Here is a 17,222-nt window from a genome sequence, read left to right on the forward strand (position 1 = left end):
TTGAGATATTTATGCCCTTCTGCAGATGTAATGGACACGTGTGTTGATACATTTGAGATGTATCTGTTTCATTAACTGATATTAATGTCGGGTATGATATCCTACGAATCGTAATGAGCTTCTTTATACAGAAATAGAAACTATATTCCGCACAAATGTTTATTCCTAGACATAATGTGGTATTAAAGTTTTAATGCATTTTTCTGTGTACGATCAGAAGAGGCGTTCCTTCACAAACAATGAAACGCTCCCGCCTCAGAACCGAAAGATTTCATTGGGTCCCGTCATCAAACAGGGCGTTACCCCGCGCTGCTTTAAAAACCACACCACAAGCAGACGCCTCTCTCTCTCTGCTCCTATACTCTCTCACTCTCGTGACTCCGAACTCTGAACTCTGCACTCTCAGCGGAGCGGGAGAAGGCACAGGGCCTTCATCCAAACGAGCCGCGGATGTAAAAATCCAGTCTCGTCCTGTAACCAAGTTTTCTCGCCCTTCCCGCACCGGGAAGCGACTTCCGTACCTCTCGGTAATGTTACATTCAGTAAGCTTTTAAGAACTTTCGTGAAACGCCAGCACAAATCGATGAGACACGATCCAGAAGAAGAACGCACGTGGTCCCGAAGCCCAGCTACACACAGACAAAGGAACAGAATCGCAAGTACAAAAATGATCTCTCTCGAAGCTGCTTTCACAGTTGTCTCTTAAAAGGTTCTGTTTGTAAATTACCATACTGTTTCCCTCACTTTCTTCCTATTTTCATTCTGATCAAGTCATGTTTTATGTTTGTTTGTTTAAACGTTCGTGGGTCTTGTGTAATTTTTACGTACGTAGATTAGCCTATATTACTTCCTATATGCATATAATCCTTGGTGTGTCTTTTTTGATTAAATAAATCTTTTATACTTTGACTGACTCTGTGTTACAATCCCACCAATATAATTGTCAATGAAATTGCGATAAGATCTGGCTACTAGCTCTTTACTTTAATTCATAAACCCAGCAATTTGTATCCACGGCCAGGAGAGAATTTGTCTGAGGTTTGATAATATAAATATTCCTTCTTAACTGGTATAATCAAAGCATTCGCTGGTCGAATGACTGATGAGAGACCAGTTATAGAACGAAATATTTTTGATAATTAGCAGGTAACGTAATAGCATATGTGAAATTGATGAATTATAACTATGAGTTATGATTTTAATATTTCCCCAAATTTCCTTACTGCTCGAGCTAATATTTCATATATGACCTAATTACGATTGTTACCATAAATCATTACATAAACAATATAATTTTGTGTTTCAATCTTGAAAATCTCTCATTCTAGACATTGATTGGGAGGTTGAGCATCCAACAATCACACCAGATGCTCAGGGATATTCTACACCATGATCCCTCCCTGGTGTTTGATTTGAGGCTACAGACATCAGAAGGGGCTCCACCAGTCCCACCATCCACAGCTGCTGCTCCCTCCTGGTGTGTGTGTGCAAGGTGTCGGGAAATGCCCACAGACCTGGAAAGGAAATGTTGTCGTTTCCGACCTGAAGAATGCATTTCCTCCATGCCCCACATGGAAATCTTCATCCTCATGGAGGGTCATCTGCGGATGGCTCGGAGGCTGTGGAATGACATCAGGGCAGTAGAAGATGCACAGTCCCCAGGAGAGAGCAATAGGCAATTCCGCCATGCAGCCTACAGGCAGTGGGTTGTGTGGCAGTATGGGTCACTGGGGAGTGGACGGCGTGTGGTGGTACCCAGCTGCTGTGTTTGGGCCATCAGGGACAGATTCCCAGATCCAAATGGACATTATGTTGGATTCATCCCAAGCAGGGTTTGACACAGCTAAGCTAACTGTCCAGTGTTAAATTTCAATAGGACAGAGTTTTATTTATTTTATTTTTATTTTTTATGCAAGTTACTTGCCGTTATTTATTGTCATATTTACAGTTTCAATAAAGAATGAAAATTATGTATTGAGTTGTCTTCTTTTTAGAAAATAAGAAATTCACAATCGTGACAGTTATTTTACATGACTTTATTGTAATAAAATAGTGGCATTGTGCCAAATAGTGCAACGTGAAGGGATTATATTGCATGATGTCAGAGGCGGACAGAGTACACAGCTACATTACTTGAGTAAAAGTACAGATACCCCTTGCTAAATTTTACTCAAGTACAAGTAAAAGTACTACAGTCAGATGTCTACTTAAGTAAAAGTACTAAAGTACTTGTTTTTAAAAGTACTTGAGTATCAAGAGTACAAGAGTACATTTTCTAAATATTGAATTACTACTGCCACAGTGCTTACATTGGTAAACACAGCAAACTCTTGAAGCGAAAACTATCATTAACTTGTTCAGAAAATTGAAATAGTCTGGCGAGGTGGGGCCACGGCTTGGCACATTCGCGGGATGCGATATTTTTTCCCCCAGGATGGTAGGGGAAAACTCATGAATATTCATTAGGGAAGTCATCCCTGATTGGTCTAATGACCTACCCCTAACCCCACCCCTAAACCTACCCGTCACTGGGGGTCTTATGACCTCCATAACCCCGCCCCTAAACCTACCCGTCACTGGGGTTAAGACCAATCAGGGATGACTTCACTAATGAATATTCATGAGTCTTCCCCTACCATCCTGGGAAAAAAAATATCGCTCCCGGGATGGACCTGCTGCGTCTTCATCCATAGTTTCGTCCATGGTTTCATCTCTTATCTAAATCTGACCATGGAGTTGACTTTGGCGGAAAGCTGAAGGTGATTGCTGATAGGCTGTCCCAATCAGTGGCGCCTGCACAATCCAATCACATTTGAGAGGGTTTCCGAGATGTTTCTTTTTCCCTTTTTTTTTTTTTTTTTAAGAAGAAGTAACGGGTACTCATAGTTATGGATAGAAATGTAGTGGAGTAAAGAGTACAATATTTGCCTCTCAAATGTACTTGAGTAAAGTCATGAGTACTCCCCAAAAATGATACTCGAGTAAAGTACAGATCCCTCAAAATTGTACTTAAGTACTGTACTCAAGTAAATGTACTCAGTTACTGTCCGGCTCTGCATGATGTTGCCGTCATCACAGCCTACTTTGGAAGGGGCTGACCTATGAAATAAAACATACATTTTTATTTTTTTTAAATTACAGTTTTTGATAGAGTGCAGTAGTAACATATTCAAATATAACTTACCAAGCCCTCTGCTGACTAGAGTGTCAAGTAGTTCTCCGGTAGAAGGAGCAGGAATCCCAGACAAGACACCATACTGACGGGGGTCATCTGGTCTGTTCTTCGAATTCCTTGGCACAGCGCTGCTTGACAGCTTCTTTTCAATGATGGCGCTTTTTAAGGTCCCTGATGTATGCATAGTCCTTATCCTCCTTGATGACGTAGAGGCTCCACTTCCGGGATTTTTTGTGTAAAACTTTGTCGTACCTGCAAACAAAAGAATGATAAATGCTAACAAAAATACAAAGTGTTGTTGTTGATGATATAGGTTATGCATGTTATCGAGAACTAGGTATGAAAAGAAAAATGTTATAGAAGTTTGTATATCACATACTGTAAAGAGCCATCAGGTTTTCTCTTAGGGGGTCGGTTGATGTGGTTATTGTAATCTATAGCAGCAAGCATAACTCTAGCTGCATACACAGGCGGTGTGAAACTGAACCTCTTACATACTCTATACATCAACAAATGATTGTGAAAGGACTCGAGTTCAGCAGTGGACCTAAAAGCACATTGGGAGGAAATGTAAATGGTTTGTGATGTCAGTAATAATTTTAAATTGAGATATTTCTGAAAGCAAGCATATTCCACATAGGAAAACCCAATTTACCTGAAGTTCAGGAATTTGTGCACATTCTTGAGCCAGCGAGCATCGAGGACTAATTCAGTTAGTCGCGAGTGTGCCTCTGATCCCTTTTTTAGCCACGCCTTGTCCCTGTCCTCTGGCAATTGACCATGCTGGCAGGCACCTAGAGCCCACTAGTGCTCTCCAGTTACATGGTGCAGGACACCTGACCATAGTTCCTATGAACAGATGTAACATTTTTAAATTAGATTATCCAGACAAATTGAAACCAATTTAACTTTATACTTTTTGCTTCACAGCCTATATGAATACTTACAAAGAACTCCTCATATGTCTCAGCTGATTTGCAACAGTGCCAGAAGTGATTGCAAATGTCTTTTGTCCAGTTTATGAGCTCTTTACACCCTCTTTGTTGTCCTGCCTGTAAAAAAAAAAAAAAAAAAAAGACATACCATGGTGAACACTTGAGACAACTGCATTTCATGTTCAGCTCCATTTCATGTTTGACCATCAAAAAACTGGTATTTAGTCGTGTTGAGCTAACTGATTGAATTTTTTTGGCCAGCGACTTGGAGCCGTGCCACATATCCAAAGTGTGTCGGATTCCACTATCTTTGTATATTCCAGTGCCTGTATTGGTGAAAAGCATAATAGAGATAACACATTTAGGTTAGTGTATATCAATACTCAATCAAACCTGTTTGTGTGTTTTTTTTTTTTTTTTTGCTCGGTATGAACACATGCAGCTTGATAAAACTAACAAAGGGAAAAAGGGTAGAACTGTGTGACAACATGAAAAATGAAAATATACTTGACATGACAGTACCAGTAAAAAATTTGGAAACATTACCTCATTGGATTCAATGGGATAATGTTTCCAAACTTTTGACTGGTACTGTATGTTATAATACAGATTTGACTGAAGTAGTGAAATATAAATGGAAAAAAATTTTTTTTTCAACTATTACGCTTACTGAAAAGTGCTGATATTTGCATGTGGGCGTCTGTGCAAAACTCCACAACATCCAGTTCATTTCGAAGGGTTTCCACTGTTCGGATAAATCCCTCTTTCTCCATGGCCACTGAATTTCTCATGGTCTGCCTCTTGTCAATGTTCACCATGCTGATTATTTGCTTACTACTATTGTCCATGGCTGTATATGTGCAGTATTGTGCACTAAACCCAGGACTGTCCATTCTAGCATCGCCTACAAACAGGGAAGATAAACCAAACAAATGCATATACTTCATTGTAAAAAAAGGCCAAACAGTCTTTATGAGAATTTTTTCACTTTTAAGCACATGCCATTCAGCTGAAAGAGGATGACCTATGACATCATTCAGGGCAAATTTGAGATACTATAAGCTGCTAAGCTGGTCAATGAGCACAGTAAGAGTATTTACATTTTTTTCATTTTTGTCAACACATAGGTTTGTGTTATTGTAGATGTGTGAAATTTGGTGTGCGTGCACGCGCCTTTGTATAAATGCAATTTTTTTTTAATAAACTCACCCAAAACTACAACAGGTCCCTTTGACTGCACCTGGGCGATGACTTCATTTCTCTTCTCTGTCCAAAACTCTTCTATTTTGTCTACACAGTAAGCATCTTGGATGCGATAGAAGCTGGACCTGTCCACCATCCCCAACTTCATAAAGTCAAATAACAGGGAGATCTTCCGGTAATTGTTTCCAGAAAGAAGGATGTTTATAGCGAGCATGTAGTCACCAGCCAGCATCCTGTGTTTAAAATGTGGCTGTGACACCCATTTCCACACAAGGTGCCCGTGAGGACATACCTGCAAAAAAGAATTAGAGAATCAGCAACCTGGATTATATACCATCCCACACTTGTAACAGTCAAGTTTCTATTACAATTTTTTTTTTGACATTGATAAAAATTCAGACACACCCATACTATATTTTAAAATGGAAGACAAATAAAATCAACAATATAATCATACTGACCCACTCCATTACAGCAGCCGTTCCTCTGGACTTGATATTTACTTGAAATGGACCCGGTGCCTTACACTCCTGTTTATTGTGACTGTCTTTATGTGGACATACATTGACAGCCAGATGCATGTTTTGCATGAGTTGTGGAAGACTATTGTGGTACACAATGCTTCCTGCATTTTCCAGTAAATCTTCTACTGCAACGACTATCAAAGAATCGTTGGGCATGTCTGTCTGTGCATCAGAGTCCTTGTTTGGTTCGTCATGCACGGTTTCTTCCATGGAAACGACTTGTACTGAGTCCAGCGATAATTTGGACTTTAGAGCACCGCCCGTCCTGCCAGAACAACACCACAGATTACAGATTTGGAATCTATCTAAACATCTGTTGAAGTGTACATTAATTTGTAATACGTACTTAACACGAATGGTTGGCCTGTAGTCTGGATCCACATCTTCATCCTCAATCTCATCAACATCCTCAGAATCTTCATCATCTGATGATGAAACCGACTCAAATTCCATGTCTGGAGTCCAGGTGTCATCATCACTGTCCCATTCAATCCTACATAAAAACAGAATTGTTGACATCATACATGTCTGTTACCAAACTGAATTTACAGGGATACAAACTTTTTTTTTTTAAAGGAAAAAAGAAAGAAACTTACATGGAATTATGAATGTCATTGAATTCCTTCTCATCTATATCACCAGATGGACCTGGGGTTACAACACTAGAAGAGATGAAAAATAAATGGACATGTGGTTTGCACGGAGATGTATCAACGAACACCAATGTGTCTTTGATTTGGTAAAAGTATCTTCAACACAATAAGCTATCACAAAAGATTTGTGTATTCATACCTCTCAACCGTCTGAATGTCTGATGTGCCCTGGAGATTGATGAGAGCCAGATCATGAATATCTTCATCTGTGAATTCACCACCACTAAAATACGGAAAAAAACAAAAAAAAACAACAACATCAATTGTTGTTGATCTCACATCCTTGTCTTTTGACTGTTTAAAAATGTCAAAAAAAGCAGACAACTCTCTTCCCCCGTGTCCTGAAAAGCTAAAAGGTGTCAATTTCATGGACATATATTGAAGCGATTGACAGGTCTAAATTCACACTTACCGGTCAGTATCTGATGAAAAAATGGTTGAAGCTGCTGGAGCTAGTGGGGCTTTGAATCCCGTCTTCATTGGAGTAGATGAAACTGGTCCTCTCTCATAGCTGAAAGAAGTGAACACATAAAGCCTTTAAGTAATGAACACTTACAATTATGACTGATTGACGTCATTTACTTTCACAACATTGCTTAGTCGCTTCAATCTAATGACCTCGCTAATGACACATCATATGTAAAGTTGACTTTCGACACTTGAACGTAGTTGCTTCATCAACAATGCAATGTCACCATTGTCCTAACAAAATAGCTCAGAGGCACACGTTTGAGTTCACGCCCACGCAAGATTAGCAACACATGTAATGTTCTATCGGCTCGAACAGAAAACCGCTAACGTTAGGCCTACTGAAATAGTCAAGCACTTCAAGAAATATAATTACTTTGACCCGTGATAGGCGATGCTAAACGGCTAACATTCCAATGCCGACCGGCAGCATGATCATGTTGTCAGACTGATAAAAAGCTATTTATGTAATACACCACACCATAAAAGTATAAATAAATGCTTACCTGCTCAACAAAAAGTCAGCCATGTCAGCGTCGGTTTTAAGTCCAAGGTTTCTCTGAAGCTTCCTCCAACGGGCAATGGTGGACCCTATATTGATTCGGCTTTGAGTCCGGCATTCTTCACATTTTTTTTTAATCTCTGCTCTTTCCTCAATTGACTTTCTCTTTCTTCCAACCTTGACTGTTGGGGCGAGCAGGGGCCGCTTGCTGCTGTCTGTTTGCTGGTTTTTCTCCATTGCTGAGTTGATGCTGCCTACTTTCGCGCGAAATTTCATGTCGCAGGAGGGGGCGGGGTGGGGTGCGGTAGGTGGAGACGCGAGTGGAGCAGGGGATTGGATGAGAGCAGTTAACCAATGTAAGCTGTACGGCCGGACATCTTACATTGGTCAATTTCTCTGCGGGTGTACACCCAATAGAGTGAATGGATTTTTTTCATTCTTTTTTCTCTTCATATTATTAGGATTGTACTGTAGAACCATGACCAGCATCTAAACGAGGTTATTAATAATGAACAATCTTTGAAATCGTAGACCATAGCTTTAAACTGCAAAAGATATGGAAGTAAAATAATGTCAAATGTTTTTGAAACAAAAAGCCTGTTGAATTGCACTACTTGAAAAAAAATAGGCATTGCATTAACCATGCTTGCATTTTAATGCATTGTATTTTTAGGGCTTGCATTTTTATGGGCTGAAATTCAACATGGTTGAATATTTAAGCTGTGAATATTTCAATTAAAAACATTTCAAACACATTTTCATTATTAAAAATTCAATAATCCATATTCACCTTTCATATTTCACTTCCAAAATATTCAAACTGTTTAAAAATACAACCTATAATATTCAACAGGAAATTTTCGGTCCATTTTATTTCGCTTTGCAAAATTCGCTTCCACAAATTCAGTGGTTCAAATTCGACAGTAAATTCAACGGAACTGCAGGAAAAGCAGTAGATTACCGAGATACTCTCCATCTGCTGTTAGTCAACCTCACCAGCAGGGGGTGCAAAAGCGCTTGTTGTTGACGAAGACAGAGCAACAGTTAGAGCAAGCCATTCATTCATAAAACTCATTTAACAGCAATGCAAGTGTATTTGTGATTATTATGACGGCAGTTTTATGTTAAATTCAGTGTCTTCACGGTTACTTTCCCTGTGTAGCCTACAAGCATATTTCTCTACCGTGAACAAGATTATAATGTTATTCCCCGATGCGGATACAGATCCAATATTACATTTTTGAGGTTGACATAGGCTATATTTCTCTTGGTTGTTTAGTTGCCTTAACTTTATATTGTGGTGATGTGCTGCATGCAAGCTATTAGGGTTTCCCTCAATACTTAAGGATTCCCCAGCTGGACATATAAAACGCTTAACGTATAGCTTAATGGACTAATTACAGTGATATAAAAGACCAAACTCGCAGGCAAGCAGATGGACTCAGAATAACGCGCAAAGTTTAATGCTGAGCGTTTCCCAGTGATAGACTCACTGGCATAAAGTTGGCTTGACGTTGGACATTCGCACATTTAGGGACCGTCTCTAAAGTGTATACGACTTTGGTATACACGTTTCTAACTTCAATAGCATTTGAATAGAACGACTTACAGTCATAAAACCAACTGTAAAGTGTTCGTGTAGTGTCAGGCATAATGCGCACACTTTGGATTTTTGATATTTATTCAAATAAATTAAAGTTTGCTATTGAAGTTAGAAACGTGTATGCCAATGTTTTATGCAACTTTTGAGACGGTCCCTAAATGTGCGAATGTCCAATGTCAAGCCAATTTTACATTTATTAGGCTACATTTAGTCATTTATTTAGCAGACGCTTTTATCCAAAGCGATTTACAGTTAAACTAACAATAGGAGGACAACAATATGCAAGTGCTATGACTCTTCCCAGTTTAAGCTAATGCAATACACGTAGGCATAGCCTATATATATATATATATATATATATATATATATATATATATATATATATACTGTAGAGAGAGAGAGCGAGAGAGAGAGAGAAAAGAGAAGAGAAAGTGTTAGTATTGATCAAGTGTTGATTTTATGCCAGTATATCACGAAACGCTCAGCATGAAACTTTGCGCGTTACGTTCATATTCTTAGTCCATCTAGCCTATATAGTAGCCTATAGCCTACATCCCCAATAAGGTGCGAGTTTGGTCTTTTATATCACTGTATTAGTCCATAAACTACATTAAGCGTTTTGTCCCGACAGAAGGGGAATCCTCGAGTGTGAGGTATTGAGGGAAACCGATTATAATCCTGTTCATGTAGAGAAAGCTGATGACATGTAGGCTACACAGGGAAAGTAACAATGAAGTTATTGAATGAAACATAAACACAGCTTTTGTGTCTTTATCATCTTTTCCGCATACTGACACAGCTCATTTTCATTTTATGAATGAATGGCTTGCTCTAACTGTTGCTCTGTCTTCGTCAACAACACGCGCTTTTGCACCACCTGCTGGTGAGGTTGACTAACAGCAGATGGAGAGTATCTCGGTAATCTACTGCTTTTCCTGCAGTTCCGTTGAATTTACTGTCGAATTTGAACCACTGAATTTGTGGAAGCGAATTTTGCAAAGCGAAATAAAATGGACCGAAAATTGCCTGTTGAATATTATAGGTTGTATTTTTAAACAGTTTGAATATTTTGGAGGTGAAATTTGAAAGGTGAATATGGATTATTGAATTTTTAATCATGAAAATGTGTTTGAAATGTTTTTAATTGAAATATTCACAGCTTAAATATTCAACCATGTTGAATTTCAGCCCATAAAAATGCAAGCCCTAAAAATACAATGCATTAAAATGCAAGCATGGTTAATGCAATGCCTATTTTTTTTTTCAAGTAGTGCAATTCAACAGGCTTTTTGTTTCAAAAACATTTGACATTATTTTACTTCCATAAAAAGATGAGATACATATATTAGAGGTGTGAGCAATGGAGGAAATACTCAGGCGATGTATCCAAATAAAAGTAATTATTAATTATAGTCAAACACATTAGTACATAGGTTAATATTATAGGTTGAAATAGAGCACCTATTAAAAAAATTAGTTTTAACATGCAATACAGATACAGATTTAACTACTGTGACTTTAAAAAATCTTAAAATTAAATAAAACCACTTTTCCTAAAGTAAAACACAGTCTTCTTTTCAATTACAGTTTTTCCTGATTGCTTAAAGGGGGGGTACCATGGTGTTTCATGTATTCAGAGTTGTTTACAGTGTTAAAGAGATGGATTCTCGTGTTAAACATGGGCAAAGTTTTAAAAAAATATTTTGGACGAATAATGGAGAATTTCTGTGCTGAAAATCTTACTTCCGGGTTGGTACAAGTTTCGGCTGGTTTTTTTTCGACCGTGGATCTAATGACGTAGACCAGAGTGGAACTCCTTATATGAGCATTTCTCTCGGAAAAGCGCGCCCGCGCACGCGCCGACTAGAGGAGAACGAGACCGCGCACATCAACGCGCTTCAACAGGAAATCATCGGCAGCCAGCGCTGCATAGGATTTGTTCAAGAATGTCTCCAAAAAAGTGTGTTTTTGGATGTGAGGGAAAGCTTACCGTGTCCAGCTTTCCAAAGAACCCAGTGTTAGGAACAGTGGATGCAGATTGTTTTTCCGGGGCAGCAACGGAGTGTAGGAAGTGCGGTTGTGTATTCTGGTCATTTCAGTGACGAATGTTTTATTAACAAGGCTCAGGTCGACGCTGGATTTGCAAATCGTTTGCTATTAAAACGTGGAGCGGTCCCAGTGATAAAAGACCCCGTTCATGTAAGTACAACTGGATCAGATTTCTGTCTTTTGCTGGAAAGCTAGCAGCTACGCTTGACTCTATAGCTCCGCCTCCAGGACTTCGGCTTTTTCCGGAGAGAATCGGAAAGCTGTATTTTTCTTTTATAAATTTAATAAAACTAAACACTTTTTTGAGATATTAAGGATGCACTACTACTCTATAGGTACTCAAGATTAACATGAGATTAGGTGAAACTGTGCATGTTATGTACCCTTTAAACACATTTCATGAAACTATGCCTCATATTCTCAAAACAGTAAACACAAATCCATAACGTCTCACCCCATTCCCCAAACATCCTATTTTCAAGTCAAAATGAAGCTCTACACTCAAAACCATTCACTCTTGCTGAAAAACCAAACTTTGCCCTCAGACAGGACACACAAGCCCTCAAAATCACACACACTACAACATAGTCTAACACACTGGTGCAATACATTCAAAACAACATTTCCAAAACTGGTAAGTTATGTTGCTTGTGGTTCCTCCCATCACAAACCTTTTCACAAGATGAACACAAAACAAACAACCAATGGATACACTGGCACATTTTTTATTCATTCATGTACTACACAGTACAACACACACACACACACACACAATATATATTTGTTTTACTCTCTCCTCTATTTTTTTTTTACAGTATTTACTTACTTACAGTAAGATGTTTGTGTCCATCATATGACAGTAAAAGAGCACACACAAACCTTATTCTAATATGGAATTGTATTGGAATGGTAAAGAGTGGTGGAATCGTGACAGGAGGGCCTCCACTCAAGGAGACAATATGATGAACACGTCTAAGAATGTTCCACGTATGGTTGAAATACCATCATTTGCCTAGAAAGATAACATTCTGGGAGTCAAGACTATAAAGGATGAAGGATGGCCAACCTTCACTGTCACACTCTGTGTCACTCTGTTTGACTGTACGACTGCTGGCCTTTTCTTGCAAGAAAATACACCTCATCAAAGACTATTGGAAATGTTTGTCTTTTATTCAGTGATAGAATTGTGTTTGCCACCACACCTCCCTGAAGGTTCTCGAGGCGACAGTAAAGCAACTCAAATTTGGCCTTACTCGTAGCCCAGCCTCCCTCATAGTCAAACCATTGACAAAGACGTGCAACTAGAGTGGCTTGAATTTCATCTGAGACTGCTTGTCTTCTTGCCCTTCCTCCACTTCCTCCTCCTCATTCTTCCTCCTCCTCATTCTTATCCCTCTTCCTTCATGTCTTTCTGGATCCATTGTTCCAAAACTCAATAAACTGATTTGGGCCCCTTTATCTATCGATTGAAGGATATGATTAATGTGTGTTAAATTTTGACTCTTAGTGTTTCCACTTGGGTAATTGTGTGCTAACTGAGCTGAAGCTGTGCTGACTTGAGTGAACAATATTGAATGCTAGTGCTTTACATGACAACATGGTCTAAGCAATGAGAAATGAAGGGATTTGTGTGTAGAGTTTTGCAGTGACAGTTCAACAAATTTGACTCATGTGTCAAAACAGGGAATAGTGTTTATAGTTGAGTGAAATGGGTGTGCTTTTTGATAAATGGCGTTATGGTTTTGAAATTTTAGTTCAAAAGCCTGGTTATAGTGTTTAAGCAATCGAGAAAAACTGTAATGATATATGCATTCTTTAGAACTACTTGCATACATTATTCTTTCAAGCAGACATATTTATTTGTATGAATTAAATATAATTAATCCTTATTAAAGCTATTAACAAACAGTGCATGCTTTTCTCCTTTTCTGGTAACGCTTTAGATTACAGCCCGGAAAGTACTGCATAATTACGCCGAAATTACAGCGTACCTTTCGGTAATTATAGTGTACTTATAAAGTATGTACGTGTAATTATAAGGGAACAATTTATAATATTTGGGGAATAAAGGGGTAACAACCAGGAAAAATACAAATACTATGCAGTATTTCATAACTAAGGGCTAACTATTTTAATATTACATGGTATGTATGACCTATTTGCTAAAAACATGGAAAATTACAAATGATTTATACAGTAAGTAATTCATAACTTCGGGCTAACTATTCAAATATTAGGCCTACCTGATATGGCCTATAAGCTACATGCAAAACAACAATCTTATGTTTGAGAGCAATTTAGCGAGAACACACATTCACTGAATTGGCTCGATCACTCTCCTCTCCACATATAGCTGGTGTGTGGTGATCGCACTGGTGTCGTAGTACCAAGGCTGCCGTCGCATCATCCATGTGGATTCTGCAAACTGTGGTGATTCAGAAGAGACCTCTGATATGGTTGTAAAGTGCGCTGGGTCTTCATTCAATCATAATCATACACCATATCTTTTTGGAATAATACATAGGTATTAAAATATATTTAGAAAAATGTATTTTTTTAACCACAGGGTACATATTCTATCATTTCATGATGCATGATGGAGATTACTGAACAACAAAACTTGAAATTCAGGGGAATGAGTTAATGAGTTTCTGCTATGATTTTATTTAGAATTTTCAATATAGGTTACTTACCTTAAGCAATAAAAACAGGATTTTGTTGGGTCATCAAGCAAAATTAAAAATAGGCAAGGCAACTATGGTGAAAACAAGGCAAGCAAAACTAGAACTATTTTCACAGTTACTGTGTAAATATACCATTGTTTTGTGTTGTTACAGTGTAAGTCCAACTTGTTACCCCCTTGTTTCACGTAGTTACAGAGTAATTACAACATCTGCGGGCTGTAAATTAAAGTGGCACTTGTTACCCCCTTGTTTCACGTAGTTACAGAGTAATTACAACATCTGCGGGCTGTAAATTAAAGTGGCACTTGTTACCCCCTTGTTTCACGTAGTTACAGAGTAATTACAACATCTGCGGGCTGTAAATTAAAGCGACACCTGTTACCCCCTTGTTTCACGTAGTTACAGAGTAATTACAACATCTGCGGGCTGTAAATTAAAGTGGCACTTGTTACCCCCTTGTTTCACGTAGTTACAGAGTAATTACAACATCTGCGGCTGTAAATTAAAGTGACACTTGTTACCCCCTTGTTTCACGTAGTTACAGAGTAATTACAACATCTGCGGGCTGTAAATTAAAGTGACACTTGTTACCCCCTTGTTTCACGTAGTTACAGAGTAATTACAACATCTGCGGCTGTAAATTAAAGTGACACTTGTTACCCCCTTGTTTCACGTAGTTACAGAGTAATTACAACATCTGCGGCTGTAAATTAAAGTGGCACTTGTTACCCCCTTGTTTCACGTAGTTACAGAGTAATTACAACATCTGCGGGCTGTAAATTAAAGTGACACTTGTTACCCCCTTGTTTCACGTAGTTACAGAGTAATTACAACATCTGCGGGCTGTAAATTAAAGCGACACTTGTTACCCCCTTGTTTCACGTAGTTACAGAGTAATTACAACATCTGCTGGCTGTAAATTAAAGTGACACTTGTTACCCCCTTGTTTCACGTAGTTACAGAGTAATTACAACATCTGCGGGCTGTAAATTAAAGCGACACTTGTTACCCCCTTGTTTCACGTAGTTACAGAGTAATTACAACATCTGCGGGCTGTAAATTAAAGTGACACTTGTTACCCCCTTGTTTCACGTAGTTACAGAGTAATTACAACATCTGCGGGCTGTAAATTAAAGCGACACTTGTTACCCCCTTGTTTCACGTAGTTACAGAGTAATTACAACATCTGCGGCTGTAAATTAAAGCGGCACTTGTTACCCCCTTGTTTCACGTAGTTACAGAGTAATTACAACATCTGCGGGCTGTAAATTAAAGTGACACTTGTTACCCCCTTGTTTCACGTAGTTACAGAGTAATTACAACATCTGCGGGCTGTAAATTAAAGCGACACTTGTTACCCCCTTGTTTCACGTAGTTACAGAGTAATTACAACATCTGCGGCTGTAAATTAAAGTGACACTTGTTACCCCCTTGTTTCACGTAGTTACAGAGTAATTACAACATCTGCGGGCTGTAAATTAAAGTGACACTTGTTACCCCCTTGTTTCACGTAGTTACAGAGTAATTACAACATCTGCGGCTGTAAATTAAAGTGACACTTGTTACCCCCTTGTTTCACGTAGTTACAGAGTAATTACAACATCTGCGGGCTGTAAATTAAAGCGACACTTGTTACCCCCTTGTTTCACGTAGTTACAGAGTAATTACAACATCTGCGGGCTGTAAATTAAAGCGACACCTGTTACCCCCTTGTTTCACGTAGTTACAGAGTAATTACAACATCTGCGGCTGTAAATTAAAGCGGCACTTGTTACCCCCTTGTTTCACGTAGTTACAGAGTAATTACAACATCTGCGGGCTGTAAATTAAAGCGACACCTGTTACCCCCTTGTTTCACGTAGTTACAGAGTAATTACAACATCTGCGGCTGTAAATTAAAGCGGCACTTGTTACCCCCTTGTTTCACGTAGTTACAGAGTAATTACAACATCTGCGGGCTGTAAATTAAAGCGACACCTGTTACCCCCTTGTTTCACGTAGTTACAGAGTAATTACAACATCTGCGGCTGTAAATTAAAGCGGCACTTGTTACCCCCTTGTTTCACGTAGTTACAGAGTAATTACAACATCTGCGGCTGTAAATTAAAGTGACACTTGTTACCCCCTTGTTTCACGTAGTTACAGAGTAATTACAACATCTGCGGCTGTAAATTAAAGCGGCACTTGTTACCCCCTTGTTTCACGTAGTTACAGAGTAATTACAACATCTGCGGGCTGTAAATTAAAGTGACACTTGTTACCCCCTTGTTTCACGTAGTTACAGAGTAATTACAACATCTGCGGGCTGTAAATTAAAGTGACACTTGTTACCCCCTTGTTTCACGTAGTTACAGAGTAATTACAACATCTGCGGGCTGTAAATTAAAGTGACACTTGTTACCCCCTTGTTTCACGTAGTTACAGAGTAATTACAACATCTGCGGCTGTAAATTAAAGTGACACTTGTTACCCCCTTGTTTCACGTAGTTACAGAGTAATTACAACATCTGCGGGCTGTAAATTAAAGCGACACTTGTTACCCCCTTGTTTCACGTAGTTACAGAGTAATTACAACATCTGCGGGCTGTAAATTAAAGCGACACCTGTTACCCCCTTCTTTTGTATAGTTCTAGGGTAAGTTTAATATTAAAGTAATGGTGCAGATAAACCTAACTTCAGCCAAAGTTATCAATAAAGAAATAAAATACAAATTTAAAAGCATAGTAGAAAGACCTTAATTTAACCCAAAACAATATTTATCCAAACAATTTTAAAAGGACAACAAGAAACTGTAAAAACAACAAATAACGAACAAACAATTCAACAAAAGAACATAAATTTAAGGATTAAGTATTTAATAAAAAAATTAACGCCTACATTTATTTTTTAAATAACAGCTTGTTTGCTGCTTTCATTTCTTCAATTTTAATTTTGAGCTGGGGGCAGGAAGAAAGGAATTGCTGCAAATCTTTTCCAGAAGACTGCAAGGTTGTCCCTGCAGTATAGGGAGGCACAGTCAGGGCTTCTCCCTCTGATGCTATTGCCACCTGTAATCACATAAGTAGAGAAATATATATATATATATATATATATATATATATATATATATATATATATATATATATATATATATATATATATATATTTAGCAGAATGTAAAAAAAATTTTTTACACTAGTACAATAATAGGAATTGGGCAAAGAATATGGAAACAGATTTTTTTTTTGGTACAATCTACAAATCAGCCACGATACAGAAAAAGTGCACAGCGATGAACGGATGAAACTCTAAATCAAAAAGAGTGCAAAACAGACACACAGACACACACACACACACACACACACACACACAGACATACAATTGTACGGATATTACCATACAGCAAAAATTTGTCAGAAGACTGAAATAAAAGGTTTAATCCAGATG

The 17,222-nt window shown here is 38.4% G+C and overlaps 1 protein-coding gene across 1 annotated transcript; it reads right to left on the bottom strand.

Moving 5' to 3' along the window:
* Positions 1-3,054: 3,054 nt before the first annotated feature.
* Positions 3,055-7,813, bottom strand: LOC307151158 (uncharacterized protein). The gene is made up of 14 exons (XM_079859028.1): positions 7,465-7,813; positions 6,903-7,001; positions 6,630-6,713; positions 6,434-6,499; positions 6,184-6,330; positions 5,775-6,102; positions 5,320-5,605; positions 4,781-5,014; positions 4,351-4,436; positions 4,123-4,227; positions 3,831-4,024; positions 3,555-3,722; positions 3,185-3,427; positions 3,055-3,099 (listed from the first exon to the last, which is right to left on the bottom strand). The coding sequence occupies exons 1-11, from the start codon at positions 7,734-7,736 to the stop codon at positions 3,980-3,982; spliced, it is 1,752 nt and encodes a 583-aa protein (XP_079715154.1). The 5' UTR covers positions 7,737-7,813; the 3' UTR covers positions 3,055-3,099; positions 3,185-3,427; positions 3,555-3,722; positions 3,831-3,979.
* Between the last annotated feature and the right edge of the window lie 9,409 nt (positions 7,814-17,222).

This window comes from Squalius cephalus (genome assembly GCF_949319135.1).
Source record: "Squalius cephalus genome assembly, chromosome: 23".
NCBI classification, from domain to species: domain Eukaryota; kingdom Metazoa; phylum Chordata; class Actinopteri; order Cypriniformes; family Leuciscidae; genus Squalius; species Squalius cephalus.

Bases quoted from the DNA above. Each gene is read 5' to 3' on its own strand.
- LOC307151158 (XM_079859028.1), bottom strand. From the start codon at position 7,736: ATGAAATTTCGCGCGAAAGTAGGCAGCATCAACTCAGCAATGGAGAAA. The intron at 6,103-6,183 runs GTACGTATTACA...TTGTTCTGGCAG, and splicing joins AGGCCAACCATTCGTGTTAA to GACGGGCGGTGCTCTAAAGT. The intron at 5,015-5,319 runs GTGAGTTTATTA...CCCTGTTTGTAG, and splicing joins GGGACCTGTTGTAGTTTTGG to GCGATGCTAGAATGGACAGT.